The 15717-nt window shown below is 38.8% G+C and overlaps 1 protein-coding gene across 1 annotated transcript in view; it reads left to right on the plus strand.

Annotated features, from left to right (window-relative positions):
- The first annotated feature begins 348 nt into the window (after window positions 1-348).
- The window catches only part of LOC107306711 (sodium/hydrogen exchanger 4), a 30704-nt gene continuing 15335 nt past the window's right edge, over window positions 349-15717 (plus strand). The window contains exons 1-5 of the mRNA XM_015850047.2: window positions 349-1182; window positions 3571-4034; window positions 9054-9313; window positions 11164-11381; window positions 15253-15455. Coding sequence (XP_015705533.1) covers window positions 867-1182; window positions 3571-4034; window positions 9054-9313; window positions 11164-11381; window positions 15253-15455 — 1461 coding nt within the window. The 5' untranslated portion in view covers window positions 349-866. The remainder of the gene's footprint in view (window positions 1183-3570; window positions 4035-9053; window positions 9314-11163; window positions 11382-15252; window positions 15456-15717) is intronic.

Below are 15717 nucleotides of genomic sequence, written 5' to 3' on the forward strand. Positions count from 1 at the left end.
AGAGCCGTGTGGATGCGGCACTGAGGGACATGGCCAGTGGGGTAGCAGTAGGACTAGATGATCTGAGAGGTCTTTTCCAGCTTTAATGATCCTATGATGCTATGAATGTCTTGCTGGGAGAGGGTAACGTAGTTGCCAACTAAACATATTGCTAATGTGGTTAAAAAAATTAATGTTAAATGCAAGAGTACTCAGTACCCAGTTTTAAGCAAGTAACTGACTCAGATAATCATCTTCTAAAAATTATTTTTATTTATTTATTTATTTATTTATTTTAATGCTAGTAATGTGCCAAGAAAATTACATGCCTTTAAAAGAGATAACGTTTCTGAAGGAGAATGTAATTTGCGTGGCCCTCCACCAGATGTCCCAACTGCAAACCCTGCCGATCACATTTATTTGCACACGGATTGGTTTTTTTACAAGGTGAGACAGAAGCAGGGAGTAGTGCCAAGAGTGGTACCTGTGGTGCAGCTGCTCTGGGGAGGCAGACAGGGACTGAAGGAAGGAGAAGAAGGCATGGAGCCCGTCCTGCCCATCTGATACTATCTACTTATGCTGCCCTTACTGCCTGAGTGATGCACATTGGTGATGTATGTAGTTATTATTGGGAAAAAAATCAGAGTGGCTGGAAAAATATTGTGTCTGGAGAGCTTGTTGCTCTTCCACAGAGTGATGCTGGGTCTGCGATTTATCTGGGTCTAAGGAACCTTCAGAACTGGTATCTTCAGATAAACTCCAGGTCCATCTGTAATGAAAGGAGCAGTGCAGGTGTGTTAGGGCTTTATATAATGGCCTCTAATAGGCAACTGAAGGAGCAGTGAGGAAAAAGTGACTGTGGCTATGAGCAGTGGGAATCAATAGGTATGAATGTTGAGTTCTTTCTTGCACTGTGCACTCTATCTGTAATAACAGATACAGCCCTAGACATGGGCTCTCCTGCCTTTGAACATATGAGTTGCTTGCTGTTACTGTTGACTCTGGTAAGCCCTTCTGCTGCTGCTTATTTGGATGAGCCTAGCCTGGGTAGTAGTTTGTTGCCTCACTATGGACATGACCGCGCTGGTGCTGTTGGTTCTTCACAAGATAAGAGACTGCAGGTATTCACGATGGACTACAACAATGTGCAAATTCCATATGAAGTCACTCTTTGGATACTCCTTGCCTCTCTTGCAAAAATAGGTAAGTGAAAATGGTATTTTGGATCCTCCTTTATTGGTAAGAATTTAAAAACATATCATGTTACCAAGTATCTTGCATATGCTTTTGTGCCAGCGACTGTTTTCTGTTCTATCCTGGAATGAACAGGTCATTATTATGACAATGACAAACTTTCACCTTGCAATGCTTACAAAGTATTGTAATAAGTATATGACTTCTAACTCTCATTTCTCTTGGGCTGTCTATGCTAATAAGTAACAGTGAATGTCCTCCTCACAATGCTGTCCATCCTTTGTTCTAATATTTAAATATCTTGTAATGAATATTGAATATTACAAGACTATACAATCTGATGCAGCCGTAGAAATCAGAACAGCTGACTGAAACTTTAGCTGTGCTTACTTTGGGAAGGAAGAAAATAAGAACTCTTCTGTCACATGAATAATATTAAACTATTTCCTATAAACTTTTGTTTTAAATGTTTATTGTTTCAAGTTGCTCGAAAAGTAACATCAGAGGAGGGAGATGAAGCCTGAATGAATACTGGTCATAGGAAAAGCAGCATAAATGCCTATAGAATATGCTCCAATACATCTAGCTTCTCCTGGGGCTCAGTGTACATGTCTGAAAGAAGAGAGACAGCTCTTGGAGAAATAGGGATTGCAATTAATGCAGAAAAATGGCTCACCTTGTGTCATGCATATTGATGGGCTTGAGTTGATTTTGGCTTTTTGGAACTAATGCTACAATATGAAATAAATGAAGATGACTGCAATAGTAAGAGCTACACATAAGTGATTTCCCTACTCTTTTGAAGTTCAATGGGATTTTCAGGCACTGGGCTGGTAAGCAGGATTGATCATTTCCTGGAGGCAGCCTGAAGATGTATATTTTTCATGCTGTAGTTGCACAGTTGTTAAATGTCATTGCCACTGATTGATTTTCTAGTTTCATAGTTGCTACTGATCTCAGTGCAACTCTTACAAATGGATGCCTTCACTGCTAAAACAGTAATAATTCTTTTTTTCACAAATCAAATTTGTTGTTATCACATCAGCAGGGTGCATTAGAAGTGAGTGTGCTGAATAGTTTCTTCATTTATTCTCCATAAAAACACCAGAAGTGCCATAAGGCACACCTACTCTGTATTTTGTTTTTGAGCAAGAAATAACACACTTCAGATGAATTGTGTGATGACTCCCAAATAATCATATTTCTCTGCTGGGAATTTTCCAGTGAAAGTATATAAGTTGAAAAGTGCAGCTATTGACTTCAAATCTACTTGGAAGAAATTATTAGTTTGAACAATCTGTCCTTCCAGGGAAGAAGAGTTCCAAGCTGTTACACTTGTTTACTACTGCCTTCAGTTCTAATATTCTTTTTAGATTTCCCAGTTTCAAAACATTGGAAGACAAAAGAATCCCTTTATTTGATAAAACTGATTAAAGTCTTGAATGTGATTTTAAAATGAAATTAAAATTAATTAAATTCATTTTTAATTAAAATAATTAAAATGACATCATAGTGTTATGATCATAGCGTACTTTTTGGTAAAAAATAGGTACGTTTCCCAAATTAATAATATGAAATTTCAGAAAACAATGTTTCTTATCCTTTACTTTTGAACATGAATAATTCACACATCACAAAATTCAATCGTGTCACTGGCTGCTGAAGTTATAGGATGAAATTTGATCTTGCTTTAGGTATGAATTCAGACCCATTGGATTGCACACAGAAGCACAGAAGCTGAGGTTGGAAGCTAGAGGCCATCTAGTCCAACCCCCATTCAACAGGGACACCTAGACACTGATGACCATTTATGACTGACTTTGTCTCATTCTCGTTCTTGTAAACTCTGAACAACTCCTTAATTTTGAGATAAGGCATCTCTCATTCATAACATGACTCATTATACAATCCTTGATACAGTAACTGGATAAGCCATTATTAGAAGCTGTCTCAGTGTTGGCATCAATATTCATGTCAAATGTGAAGAATTACATAAACACACAGAAGCAGGACATCTGAGTAGGTTGAAAGAGATTCATACCGATTTCACTTATAGGTTAAATGTAGCCCTTTCTCTCTAAAATGTCCTGGCTGCATCTATATTTTAAAGTAAAGGCACACTGTGGCAGCAGGCTGTATCCAACTATGCATACTGTGTCAGTGTGGATGAGCTCTTTCTGAACCTCTGCCCATGTCCAACAGACTTCTTCTACAGAGTGTCCAGGCAACCTATGGATCAGGGTCTGTTCTTGCAGGTAGATTGGATATACCTGCTTGTTTTCTGTGGCAGAGCTGTCTGGATGTAAGCTGAACCTTTCTGACTGGAAAACTCTTTGCACTGCTTCATTGCAGGCAAAACAAGTCTGACTTCAGGCTAATTTAAATGTTTTATTAAAGGTTTCCATCTCTATCACCGATTACCAAGACTCATGCCTGAAAGCTGCATCCTGATTGCCATTGGAGCACTAGTTGGAGCGATCATCTTTGGTACTGACCACAAATCCCCACCAGTGATGAACACAAGTATTTACTTCTTGTATCTCCTTCCACCCATTGTGCTGGAAGAGGGTTATTTCATGCCAACTCGTCCATTCTTTGAAAACCTTGGGTCCATCTTGTGGTGGTCTGTACTAGGATCTCTGCTGAACTCATTTGGGATTGGCCTCTCCCTCTATGGCATCTGCCAGATTGAAGCCTTTGGTCTGACTGACCTGAACTTGCTGCAGAACCTGCTCTTTGGCAGCATGATCTCAGCTGTGGATCCTGTGGCAGCTCTGGCAGTTTTTGAAGAAGCTTCTGTTAATGAGCAGCTTCACATGATGATTTTTGGAGAATCATTGCTAAACGATGGCATAACTGTGGTGAGTTTCTTTCCATTCTTCATCTTCTTCTCTTAGGACTCTTATTGCTTGTAGGGTTATTGGATGCAGGGCATGGGCAACTTTGTGGAGATCTTTGATACAATATTTTATGCATATTCTACTGGCAACTCACAATTAATTTTAATGTATATAAAAACTACATCTTGTATTAATTCTTTCAAAAACACTTTGTTTTCAAGCTGCTGGAAGAGATATTGCTTCTAGTTAGACATTAAGACAACACACCCTACTCTTGTGTTCACTAAAGTGAATGGATAAACAAAAGTAGATTTTGCTGATAGGAACACACTCAGTGTTCTGCAAGCAAAGAAATAGAACATCGTACTCCTTATAGACTGAGAGCAGCAGGGGTAGCAATGCAGGAGACCCTCCTGTGTCTTATGCCTTAGAGAGCACTCAGCAAAAAAAATGGACAGTCTCTGGTAGCCTTCATCCCTTCTAGGATATTCTCCAGAGACCTTAAAAAGGAATTTCAGGATCAATGAATGACTTTGAATAACTCCGTTTTTATTGATAATATAATTGGCATCAAGTAAGCATTCACCTTTCTTGAAAATCCTGTCCCAAGTACCCAAAACAAGGCTTTGCTTTTCATTTTTAAAGAAGAGAGTTTTTTCTGTGGTTTTTTTTTTTTGTTGTTGTTGTTGGTTTTTTTTGGTTTTTTTTTTGACAGAGCTCCTTTCTCTATTACTTTCCCCATTTCCCCTGTGCTTTTACTGAAAAGTGGAACAACTTGAAATTCTAGCTGCGGACTGACTAGTAGAGCCTGCATGTTTTTCAAACAAGACATTTCAAGCAGGAAATTCATTAGACAGAAACCAACAGGAGTGTTCATGTGCTGAAAGTTAAGTGCAGGTTAAGGATATTTGCTAGATACGATCTTTACAGAATTTAAATCACAGGAATCTAAAACACATAAAAACTGTTGAGGTACTGTCATACATTAGGTACAGCAGGATGTGGACTTGTAAAAGCTGTACGGAGTTCACTGCTCGAAGGCTTCATGGGAGAAATACAGTTCATGAGTAATGTTTAATGTAAAAGGAATTAAATAATTTATTGCAGCCAATGCCCAGTGATCGTAAATCCTTCATCTTGGTGAATCAGAGATATAGGGCAAAAGTAGAATTAAGGGACAAATGCTACTTAATCTTACAGACATACTACTTATGTGTTATAGCTGTAACAAACAATGCACAATTCATCTATCACTTCCACCTGTCTTTTGGTTCCTGCCAGTGTAGACTACAGAAAGTAGTATCTGTTCTTCATTCTGGAATAACTTGTTTGGTCTGTTGTCTGCCTGGCTCTCTACCCTGTCTTCCCTTGTTCCCATCTGTGTTTATGATGTGGATCCAACTCATGATGTGAGTATTTAGGTGAGCTTTCAGTCAGGATCCTGTTACAGTGTAAATCTATAGTGTCAGAAAGTCTTAAAAAAGAGAGATGTTTAGGTATTCTTACACAGTACAAAGTGTGTTGACAGAAAAAAAACAAAAGGGAGACGTCTCTACATGGCTGTGAGATCCCTTTGCCCCATGTACCTCCTCACCTACATTGCAAGGCACTTGTTGACTTCTCTGTTACATCTCTGTAGTCATCTCTCATGACATTTTCTGGGCATTCACATTTCCAAAATCTCTACTAGTCTCTTTACTAGAGAAGTCTAGACTATTTATCGTGTTGATGGAGCCCAAGTAGATTGCTTTTTCCTCTTTGATACTTTAAAACTGTTCTTACCTGACTATTTCCTCCTCGTTTCTCTCTTACCAGCTTTCTTTGAGTTAACTCAGTGTGTCTAAAAGGCAGTAGAGCCTAGGTACACTAAATATTCTTTCTTTTTTTTCTTTCTTTTCAATTATCTAAGTACAAATATCCCTTGGTTCTGTCTAGCCTGCTTATCAGCTATTTTCTCACTGGCAAGATAAGCAGGTATGATTTTTGCTGAACTATTATATCTGAGGCAACAATGGCTCTCCCTTCCCCATATTGAGTTTAATAGTGCACAAAATTCCTAAACTTCAGAATTAGAACACTGATTGAAGAGACTGGAACAAAAGGCTGCAATGATTGAACCCTTTGAACTCATTTATACCCTTTTTCCTTCTCTTCACTAGAGCTGTATGTCAGTGGAACAACAAGGCACCAGGTCCTGCTAATCATTTCTTTTCCAGTATCTTCTTGGCAGACTTGTAGCCTTAGAACAGTGTAAGCAGCAACAGAATTTGTCCCAGTGTGGGAGTTTCAAAGCCCTCAATGAAACAGTAATATTGGTAAATACATCTCAAATGTCATCCAAGCTTGAAGTGAAGGACCCTGATTTTGCTAAAAGTAATTTCTCTGTTTGAATGAATTTGAGTTTACCTCTCTGATGTCTCTAGGAAAGCTTTGACCATTAGATGTGCGGATGTTAGGGAGGAGAATGGAGGTACATTACCTGTCACTGAAGTTGACACATTGTGTTTAGAATAAAATAAAATTCATGTGATCTTAAAGAGGAAATAAAGTGTTTTCAAGGCAGCCTATGTTAGTAGTTAAGGCAGTCACCTGAAAACGTTTGCTTACAGAGCTCCTGATGTGAGCACTGTGCGCAGTGTTTGAGTCATGTTTGCCACAGAGAGCCCAGCATCAGGAGACATGCGGGGAAATGTAATGCTTGCTCTTCTTCTCCCTGACTCTTTAAGTCATCCAGTGGTAGTGCCCCCTGCAAAAACTCAAAGCATGACATTCACAAAGTTGTTAAGTAAGGATAGCTATCAATCCATGCCTTCTTTGTGAGTGAACCAGGGCATCCTGAGATGTTCCAGGCTTTCCTGCCATAAAAACAAATACGGTATTTCTTCTGCTAGTAGAAACACCCCAAATTAACTTCGTCAAGCAACTTTTATATAGAGGCTTACTTTTGTGATGCCCAAAGTATGCAGAACAGTTTATTCTCACAAAACACACTACCAAAAACAAACAAACAAAAAACGCACAAAAAACCCCAGTAATAATAATAAAAAATAGAAAATAAAAAGGAAATTATGTCATATTTCAATAATTTTCATTTTTATGCCAATTCACTTATACAGATCCATTAGGAGGCGTAAAAGGAGAAACAAAATTACAAAGTCATTTACTGATGATAATTTATGTTATTCAAAAGACTACACAGGTCAGTACCTTGGTATCACTTGTGAAAAATTTCAAGTCATAAGAAGAGATTGAAGTCAGGAAGAAAGAGGGAACAGAAAGAGAATAGACTTTGTAATTAGACACTACACAATAATTACAGGACATTTACTTGTTGCGGGACACAAACCCCTTTTCTTTCCATATCATTGAAGAGCCTACTTTCATAACAGTCATAAGGAAAAGTGAGGCTCTCAGTACATCGTTTGAGATGCTCTCATGAAATATATTTTGAGCTTTATCTGTCTCCTAGAAATATTATCGGTGAGACTCCTGGAGAACAGCCTGTTTGACAGCTCAAGGTCATACATTCCCAGCAGCAATTTAAGATTGGATAGTAGCTGGGGAATAATTATTATCCTAATGAGCTTGATTCTTCTATCTGAAAATATCTGCTTTAATCTTCCTAATAGTCTTCTGAAATTAACTGTATGAAGAAGAAAGGAGAAAGAAGAACAGATATGATCAATGATTTTCCTCTGTTTTGGGTTATGGAACTAGTGCTCTGGTATAACAGAGAACTGGTGTCTTTAGATGTTCCCAAAATTCTCTTGAAAACTGAAAGATGACTCCCATATACTAGACATTCCCTGTAAACAGATCTGACAAGACTTAATGGTAGCCAACTGTCAGCAGCTTCTAAGAACTTTTTATTACCACCCCTTTCTTTCAATTAGTTTTTAAAAGATGGATGAAAGCAGATAATGGAGATTTTTCATCATGAATTCTTGTAGGAGAGAATTATTAATAATATGAGCATGGTAAACTTATCTGATCTAAACTACGTAAATGGAATTATCTTTTACTTCCTACTTTGAGGTTGTGAAGGAGGTTAAGTGACATTAAATACAAAACACCTGAGAGTAGAGAGACTGTGAACTTCCCCTCCCCAGACCAATGCTACCTGAACACAAAATGTGTAGGTAGGGATTGGTGTGGGTGGGGCAACTGAGTCTTGCTCTGAAAGAGAATATTAAATGTTAAGAGGTTTGGTGTCTGACCAGTGTCTGTTTCAGTCAGGCTGGGAAAGTGTCTTTTGGATATTTCTATGTGTAGATGTACTTGTGACAGCCATTTACTCTGGATAATTCATGGTCAAACAGCATGAGCTATAATTATTGTATTAAGAAGGCAATTCATTAAAACTTTGATTAACTAAGTGTTCTACTTTAACGCCAGTAACAGAACTGTAATAACTGTATCTGTCTAGCTAGAGGCAATCCGAATCTGAGGTTGCTATTTCCTTTCCTTCCGCTTCCCCTTCCCCTTCCTTCTGTTTCCTTTCCCATTGGAGATGTGATATTAAATGATTTTTGTGCATCAAGTACTACTGAAGGACATTTGATATTTCAGAGTCCACCCAACGAACTGCGTTCAATTTACAGATCATACAGACCAGCTGAACAGGATTTATGTAAGAAGTACATTTTGCAGTTTCTGCCCTGCCCCATCATGAGTCAGAAAGAGAATTTGAGAGTGTATGTGAGCTTGTTAAGGTACCCAGCTGGGCTTTGAACCTGCAACAAAAACCAAAAAAGCAGTATTTTTCAGCTATATTAATTACATTCGATCCCTGAGAGTTCTACTTTTTTTTACATAACCATTGACCTACTCTTCACTTATTATTTTGCCATTTTCAGAACACTTGGAAAACACCTAATTTGGGATCTGTTATGAGACATCTGAGATTTCAAATATTACTGTGGTGATCTGCCTAAAGCAACATCTGGCACACATATGTACATAGACATATACATGTGTCAAACAAGTAAGTCTACAAGTTTCAGAAAGACACCTGATGCTATCTCCTCATTTTACACACAGGTGTTATACAACATCTTCATCGCCTTCACCCAGATGCACAAGTATGAAGAGATTGAATCCATTGATGTCCTTGCTGGTTTTGCTCGCTTCTTCGTTGTGGGGCTGGGTGGCATGCTGTTTGGCATTGTCTTTGGATTTGTTTCAGCCCTCATGACTCGATTCACCCACAACATCTCTGCTATTGAACCCCTGCTAGTCTTCATGTTCAGTTACCTGTCATACTTGTGTGCTGAAATCCTTTACATCTCGGGCATCTTGGCGTGAGTATTCCCTATGCCTTTTCAGTTGCTCTCTAGTGGGGGTGGTTTTGAGCTCATGTGCCAGTAGAGTCCTTGTGGATTATGGTGCTCTTGGAGGAGAGGAATCTCCAGAAAGATGTTCCCTTTGTTGGGAATAAACCAGCTGACAAAGATAATAAATAAAAGTAAGTGGCTGTTGAGACAGTTACATCTGTTCATTTCTACCTGTCAAACTCAGGTTTGGTTAGCTTCAGAGAAAGTCTGGCTTTGTTCTAACTCCGGGAAGCCAGATTAGAATATTATCCATATTAAACAAGTTTTTAGATAGCAAATGAGTTTCTCTGAGCTATTAGGCAAAGGAATTAAGTCTTGGGCTCTGTTTTGTGTCTCCAACATCTTTGCTTTTAAGTATCTGGTGATTTCAGATGAGTGGGATTAGACCTACCACGTAGTGAGCATTAATACCAATGTGGGCTCTTTCCTGTCTGCACTGCCCAAAATACTGTTTCCTTGCCTATTCATTGCACTACACTACATAGCTCTATATTCTCTTATTTCTTATTTTTCAATAAGGCACTGAAATTATTAGTAATAAAAAAATGTTAATATAATTGGGGTTTATTATTCTTACTGCTTCATTAAGGAAATTATTGCTTGTTTTAGGGATGGGAACTTATTGTCACCCTTCTAAATTATTGAGAAATTCATTCATTTTTCACTTGTATCACGAAAGTCGATTATGCGTGTGTCTCTGAAAGTCAACAGTATTAAAATTTAATGCCTAATGGCACTGTCTTAGAATGTCCTTGGACCTGTTCAGTTCTACCAGAATACCCTTGAGATTTCTTCAACAGAAATTAAAAGAACAGAAACTGGATGAAGGCTTATTTAATGAACAGTCAGTGTTCTCTGAATTTACAAGTCTGGAAAAATATTATCACAAGAAGCATCCAGATTCTTAGTAACATCAACAGAAACTCAGTAGATGATGAAATATATTATTAGCCTAGCACTGAATCTATCTAATTATCTACAGCTGTGAAAAATGAAGGAGATGATAGATAAACTGTTCAGTAGATAGGAGTAAACTGTTCAGTAGTCCTGCTTGAAGACTACTGCTCAACATGAATATGACAGTATATCTGTGTTGGGTCATGGCTAATTCCTCTGAAGCTGGCTCTAGCTTTATTAACAAGGACTAAAGAAGTGGAAAAAAATTCCTTTCCTTCCTTAAGAGCATTTCCCACACCCTGGTTAACTAAAAAGAGTGAAGGACATATCTGAAGGGTAATTAAATTTTCCCCTGCTGAGCAGCAGTGGACTTTTATGGGAAGAGAATTTCTGAAGCTTGTCCTGGTCCTGCTGATCTGCCAACCAGATCCTGGCAAGGACCCACTGGAGTCTTTGATCCCTGCATAGAACTACATCCATGTTCTCCCACCAACACCTCAAGGCAAAGATCACTCAGAGGCAGGTTATGTCCCTCTAATTAATACATGCCTGGTACAAAATTGACTGCCCTTTGTTTGAGACACAAATATTTGATGCTTGATGGTTGTGTGTTACGCATTCAGAATAAAAAGGACTTTGAACAGGAATGTGATATCCTCATTTCCCCTCAAGGGAGGCTGACTGATTTGCTTCCTTTTTCCTGTATACAAAATGGATTCATAAAGCTGAATTAAGTTATTCTACTTAACTGAAATAACTAACTTTTGTGAAGTAGTAACTAAGTATGCTACAGTATACTAGGAAGGTTAAAGTTTGCTGCTGAAGAGTATAAATGAAGTCTCAAGCTGTTATTAAAAACAAACAAACAACCAACAACAAAATAAGTTTGTGGCTGATCTCTGATGTTTTACCTCCTGCAGGATGACAGCATGTGCAGTGACTATGAAAAAATATGTGGAAGAGAATGTTTCCCAGAATTCCTACACAACAATAAAATACTTCATGAAGATGTTGAGCAGTGTCAGCGAGACCTTGATCTTTGTTTTCATGGGAGTTTCTACAGTGGGGAAAAATCATGAGTGGAACTGGGCCTTCATTTGCTTCACTCTGATTTTCTGCCTCATTTGGCGGACACTGAGTAAGTCGGCTTTTGCGGACAATCTGGTCTGCATCTCTGAGAGAAAACTTTTGGTTCAAAGGTATGTTAGAAAAGCCCGTACAGACTGGTATAACTGGTTTAATGATGAATTTACTAGGAACGCATTACAGACAACTTCCTTTCACAAATCTACACATGCAGAAAAAGAAGAAAAAACATCAAACAGATTCTACTGCCAGTTTTCAAGCACAAACTATATGGTTAGGTAAGAGCAGAAAATGTTAACCAAAACTGAAACACTGCCATGATTCCATCTATATAGAAGCAGACAGCTAAGTTAACTATATCCTCATGGGTAAGTAGGCTTCATAATATTTTCACCACATCTGTAATGAACTTACTAATACAGAATTAGTACAATGTACATCAGCATAATTCTGGTCCTGGGTCCATAACACTAAAGGACCAGAGCCTGTGGAATGCCTGAGGAATTTTAAAAGACAAAAGGTGAAAGCAAGCATTGATAAACGACTGGAATATCTGTAATTCCTTTCTTATGCTAGATAGAGGCCACCTGAGCACACGGCTGGCTTGTGTTCAGCCAGATGCCAACCATCACCCCCAGGTCCTTTTCTGCCAGGCTGATTTCCAGCCACACTTCCTCAAGCCAGTACTACTGCACAAGGTTGTGATCCACTCTATAATAATGATCCTCACAAGTCAGTTTGGACATTCTGAGGTTTTAAACCACTAGAAAATAGTACCTATGAAATTATTCAGTTTCTACACACAGTATTTTCCAGTTCCTTCCTCATCTATGTGACTGAATCCTCAAGCATGGTCAGAGGATATCCTAGAGGATGTCACAGTAGCTGTGGGACACCATTTCTCATCTTCTCCTGATGACCAGGATGGGCCAACAGAAACTGAAAAGTTGAGAAAGACAGAATAGGAAAACAAGGAGGATGAACTGTGCTCTTTATATAAATACAGCTTGAATGTATGGAGTTTTCCCTTGGCAAATGTGAGGAGCCAAGAGCGTGTATGTGCATAATGATTGGAGGACCAACAGTTCAGAGAGATCAGTACAACTGATGTTTTAATAGCTGTCTACTGCAGATCTTCTGATATAGAAAAGGAGACAGACAAAACAGGTCAAGGAAGATGATTCTGCCCCTCTACTCTGCTTTCATGAGATCCCACTTGGAGTACTATGTCCAGTTCTGGTCCTGCCACACAAGGACATGAAGCTGTTGGAGTGGGTCCAGAGGAGGGCTGTGAAGATGATCAGATAGCTGGAGAAACTCAGCCTGGAGAAGAGAAAGCTCTGGGAGGACCTTATAGTGGCCTTCCAGTACCCGGAGGGGGCCTATAGAAAAGCTGGGGAAGGGCTTTTTATAAGAATGTGTGGGAACAGTACAAGGGAAAATGGTTTTAAATTGGAAGAGAGTAGATTTAGGCTAGCTATTAGGAAGAAATCCTTTTCTGTGAGGGTGGCAAGACACTGGAACCTCTTTCCTGGGGAGGCTGTGAATGTGTTGAAGGATAGTCTGGGTGAGGCTTTGAGCAACCTGATCTAGTGGGAGGCGTCCCTACCTATATGGCGTATGGAACTATATGATCTTAAGGGTCCTTTCCAACTTACACTGTTCTGTGATTCTGTTATTCTGTGATTCTAGTGACATCCTTCAGGGCTCAGTGGAGGGATCAGAATAGTTTTCATTAATGACCTGGAGGATGAAATGGATTGCACACTCAGCAAGTTTGCAGCTGACATCAAGCTGAGGGGAGTAGTAAATACAATGGATGGCAAGGCTAGTATTCAATGAGAACAGAACAGACTGGGGAAAAGGGCTGAAAAAGAGTTTACAAAGCTCAGAAAAAGCGAATGTAAGCGTTGGCATCTTGGTTGCAATCACTCTGTGTATGTACTAACACAGACTGGAAGCAGCTTTGCAGAGGACCTCACTAGGGGCTTAATAAAATCTAGAAGGAGTGTGCCTTTTTGTTAAAAAGGGACAACTGCATCCTGCACTTTACTAGCAAGTGTGTAACCAGTAGGTTCAAGGAAGAGTTTCTAGGTCTCTATTCAGCAGTGTAAGAGTATCTGATGTGTCTGGAGTGCTGTGCTCAGTTTTGGACACCCTGGTAAAGAGGTCATGGAGCAAGTGCAGTGGAGGTTGCCAAAATCGTGAGCAATGGACATACAAGATGAATCTGAGTTCTGCTCAGCCTGAAAAAGAGGTAGCTCGGGATAGACCCTATTGATATCTACAAGTATTTGGTCAGAGGATAGAGAGACAATGAAGGCAGACTTCATAGAGGTGCACCCCCATAGGATAAGAGGCAGCAGACAAGAGCTGGAACACAGAAAATTCTAAATGGATTGTAGGAACTCATTTCCTAAAGTAAGAATGCTCCATTGTTATAAATGCAGTGCAGCTCTCAGTCACTGAGTGCATTCAAGACTTGATTGGAGTTCTAACAGCTTGATCTGATTAGATGTGCTTTGAGCAGGAGTTCAAACTAGATGACCTTCAAAGTTCCTTTCCAACCTATGTTACACCAAGTCTGGGACCAACTAAGTGTTGGCATTGAGGAACTGATGTTCATATGGCATTCTGTATAACTCTGAAGTGGTTCATTCCTAAGTCAAACAGAATAACAAAGCAAGAAGAAATATTGGTTTGACCCTCAAAGTTGATAGAATTCAAGGTCTTTGAAATTCAAGACCTGGAGGAAAGCATTTAACTAGAGGAAAAAGAGGTAGACCTATGACGATTCAAAAATATGCATGAGAACAGCTCTGTTATATGGTGATGACATAAGTACTCAACAACAGAGGTGATATGACAGCAAGAAGGCAGTAACTATTAGATATTTTCTTGCTAATTTTGGATAAAGCATAGTCTTTAAGTTTTTAAAGGCTTAATTTTGGAGTCAGTATAGGAATAGCCTTCAGATAAAGACAGAAAAATTGCTTTTGTAACACAAAAGTCACTTTTCTGCCACATGTTTGTTTATCTCACCCAGGTGAGTGCTAGAGTTTTCCTGAGGAAGGCCAAAACACTTATCTTGAACTTGCTTGCTAAAATGATTGCATCATTTTCTCTGTACCTTGAATAAGGTAAAAAGAATTGGCCCAAAGGTGACATCCCTAACACAGTTTCAGTCTGAGTAGTTGATGTCTAGCATAGTGTTTATCTGCCCAGCATTTATTTCTGCAGTGTAACAGTTTGCACAGAATCTTAAGATACATGTGCCTTCTGATAAAGAAGATTAAGAGAAATTCAAGCAATTGACTAACTCTATGAAGAAAAAACTGCAGTTCTTACACAGCCACAGACTGATTAAGTTTAGCTTTCTATTAACAGGGAAATTAAAGCTAAGAAATAAATGGAATTACAGAGGCAATAAACTGGAAGATTCAGAATTAAAATGCTATTACTTTCTGCCTTTCAGTAAACCTGTCCACAGAACATGTTAATAAATAACTGTTCAAACACTTTGGGCAGATCATGTGCAGAAAGCAGGGACCACTGCAAAGGAAAGCACAGGAAAAAATGTTTTCTAGTGATTTACCTCTTTTCCAGAGCATTTCATAGAACTATGCATCATAAATATAGGGAGTAAATCTTTTCCCCTAATCTCACGTCAAAACCCATACATATATTTAAAACTTTAAGCAGGTAGCAAATACACTCCTTTTCTAAATTAGCTTTTTCACATAAGGCAGATTCAGCAGTTGGTCAAAGAGAACTTACAAGAACCAAAAATCAAAAGAAATATCTGTCAACAGCTGCCTGGAACAAGATACAGTTTTGCTTTAAACATTGTCTTTTCCTGCTTGCCTAATAATAATGTTTTTGTTTGTTTGTTTTTGTTGTTGTTTGTTTTTTGGCCTTTTTAGGTGTATTTGCCCTCTTCTATGTTAGTAACAAGTTGCGAACATACCCCATCACCTTCAAAGACCAACTCATTATTTCCTACAGTGGTCTTCGCGGAGCCAGCAGCTTTTCTCTTGCGTTCTTGCTTCCAGTGAAACTCTTCCCAAGAAAAAAATTGTTCATTACTGCTACGCTTGTAGTTATATATTTTACTGTGTTCATCCAGGTAACTATATTTCTTAATAATTTGCTTTCACATAACCGAGGTGACTGGGTTATTCCACTTGGCTTACAGTGCCCTGCAAGGAGGAACTGGATCATCTGAATGTCGCATGCTCTTTATTTCCCCCTACAAAGATCTGATACATTAGGGTGTTCATGAGACTCTGCATGCTTGTGGTTAGGCAATTAGATCCCATCAGAATATTTCAGTAAACCAGTTTTGCTTCTGTATCCCCATTTTGAAATGCCAGATTCTCTAGTAGTGC

This window comes from Coturnix japonica, chromosome 1 (assembly GCF_001577835.2).
Source record: "Coturnix japonica isolate 7356 chromosome 1, Coturnix japonica 2.1, whole genome shotgun sequence".
Classification (NCBI taxonomy): Eukaryota; Metazoa; Chordata; class Aves; order Galliformes; family Phasianidae; genus Coturnix; species Coturnix japonica.